We start from the raw sequence: 2,270 nt of genomic DNA on the forward strand, positions 1-2,270 counted from the left end.
AGCCTCCACAACAGACCTCTTTAGCAAACTGGAGTTTGTATTCCATCTGTAAATGCTGTAATCTGGAAGGCCCAGATCCAAACATATTTTAGTTCTTGACCTACTGAAATCAAGAGCTTCAATTTTACCTTTGTGGATCCTGAGGCTAAGTAATCTGACATAAACATGAAAGATTAATAGTGTGTGTCAAATAAGAATTAACAAATGAGGGAAATCAGAATCCTTGTCTGAGGTCTCCTTAAAGCCTCAAATATTTTAATATTCTTATATAATTCACATCCACTACCTTTTCTTTTCCTGTAGCAGATACATTGTCCTTTTTAGTTGGCACACTGTTCTAATTGAGGTCTGTACAGTAATCTTTTGAGTAATTCAGTTCAGACAGATGTTATCAGTCACTTGGTGTTTCTTCCTGAGAAGTTGCAGGGGCCTCCAAGGCTCTTCTCTTCCTTAGTCTTTCAGCATTTGTGATTGTCATAGGATGTAATGGGAAAAGTCCAGAAAAACCTGAAAAAGATTGTGCATAAGTAAAGTTTCAATATTACGCTTCTAGACTCAGATTCAACGGCTAGAAGGGAGCACTGTGATGATCTCCTATCATCTTACATTACATGTGCTGTAGAACTTCTCTCAAATAATTCTTTGAGTTACTTTTAGAAAAGCACCCAATCTTGTCACTGATTGAGAATCTACTACAACCCTTTGTAAACAGTTCATTGGTTACTTATTTCCAGTTCTTAAAAATCTCATCTCTTCAGCCCTCTAATGCCTTGCATTGCATGTATACATATGCTCAAGATTTCATGCAAAGAATTCAAGAAAGGGTCCTTGGTACTCCCAGGCATTGCAGAGATGGTCAAAGAAAACCTATTGTCTCGTAAGAGAAATAAGTAAATAGTTAGGATTGAAAAACATGTTACCTAGAAGCTTTTCAACTGGTTTTGTGACATGTGCACCGCAACCAATCCAGTGTTTGAGTCTCTCAATATTCAAGCCAACAATCTTTTCATTATGGCTGTTTGGGAGTGGGTCATAGCAGCCCACTTGCTCCAAATACTTGCCATCCCGTGCTCGCTTATTATATGCTGCCACTATACGAAAGTAGGGTCTGTTGGCACAGCCACCAAGAGCAAATCGGATAGCTACATGTCCTCCATGATAGTTTTTCATAAGGAGACGAGCTAAAGGGAAAAATCACACAGGTGTTACATTAGATTTGACTGATGTATGCAGAAGTCTAGCCAAAAACTTGACAAGCCTTAGAGAAAACTTGGGTTTCACCTAAAAAAAAAAATCAATAAAACTGCTGTAACCTGCCTTTACACAGCACCAATTATTATTATTTATAATGTAATCAATGTCTGTACCCTGCTATGAGACTGCTTTAAGACCTCAATTTATTTTCAATATTTAAGATAGATTGCTCTGCCACCCTTAAGAGAGTTTAGCAGCAACAATTGCATAGTCTCGCCTGTGCTTGATTTAGAGGGATGCAGAAATGAGGGGTCTTTCAGACTCAACAAGAACAGGCTGCACTTACCAAGATGCACCATGATGAGCCCTACCAGCACCTGAAAAAGGAAAAAGACCATGAATGAATCCCCTGCCACTCCCAAACACAGAACAATGGGCCAGGCCACAGCAGCAGTCCCTGAAACACTGCAGCTATGTGACTGTAAATCCTACAGTGTGGCCACAGCCTTAGTTGACAGCAATAACCAGAAAGTTACACTGAAAATCCTGAGGGAATCATGGGAATTTAGTTGCAAGTCCATTGGCCAGAAAGAACCTGGCAATGGAAGTTTCAAAGCGCCTGCCCCTACCCCATCTTTTGTGATATGACATTTAGGTATTTTTTAACCTTTAGAAGCAGAGGTAAAATAATAGGGGTTTTTTGTTCCCTGATACCCCTGCTGGGCAGCAGCAGCTTCTCTGCCTCACTTTGTTTGCTTTTCTGTTTCAATAGCTTTGTTGATGTAGCACTTGTTGGCATTGCCCTGAGTACATAAAATCACTTGTCTTCATTGGAAGTTAAATTAGTTTCCGCATTATAATGTGGTTCTGAGAATTTGGTGCATACACACACTGAACATTATTTGATTGGATTCTAGGCTATTAACCTATTCAGGAAATCTTCAAATCTTGCTGCTAATTTTTAAATGGTTTAAGAAATAGCATTGCCAACAAAAGTTTACAGGAATTGTGTGCGAGATCTATAATTCAAATATTCTGGTTTTATGCTACTGAGAAGTCCTGATATTCTAAATCTA

At 38.9% G+C, this 2,270-nt stretch overlaps 1 protein-coding gene across 1 annotated transcript; it reads right to left on the bottom strand.

The window, feature by feature from the left end:
* Positions 1-220: 220 nt before the first annotated feature.
* On the bottom strand, positions 221-2,263 carry MRPS16 (mitochondrial ribosomal protein S16). Its single transcript, XM_006129043.4, has 3 exons — positions 1,541-2,263; positions 921-1,181; positions 221-507 (listed from the first exon to the last, which is right to left on the bottom strand). Exons 1-3 carry the CDS (start codon positions 1,590-1,592, stop codon positions 392-394), a joined length of 429 nt encoding a protein of 142 aa, XP_006129105.1. The 5' UTR covers positions 1,593-2,263; the 3' UTR covers positions 221-391.
* Between the last annotated feature and the right edge of the window lie 7 nt (positions 2,264-2,270).

Source organism: Pelodiscus sinensis, chromosome 7, assembly GCF_049634645.1.
Source record: "Pelodiscus sinensis isolate JC-2024 chromosome 7, ASM4963464v1, whole genome shotgun sequence".
Classification (NCBI taxonomy): Eukaryota; Metazoa; Chordata; order Testudines; family Trionychidae; genus Pelodiscus; species Pelodiscus sinensis.

Coding starts and splice junctions, on each gene's coding strand:
- MRPS16 (XM_006129043.4), bottom strand. CDS start 1,592: ATGGTCTTTTTCCTTTTTCAGGTGCTGGTAGGGCTCATCATGGTGCAT. Junction 1,182..1,540: donor GCTCATCATGGTGCATCTTG/GTAAGTGCAGCC, acceptor TTTTCCCTTTAG/CTCGTCTCCTTATGAAAAAC. Junction 508..920: donor ACCAGTTGAAAAGCTTCTAG/GTAACATGTTTT, acceptor AATCTTTTTCAG/GTTTTTCTGGACTTTTCCCA.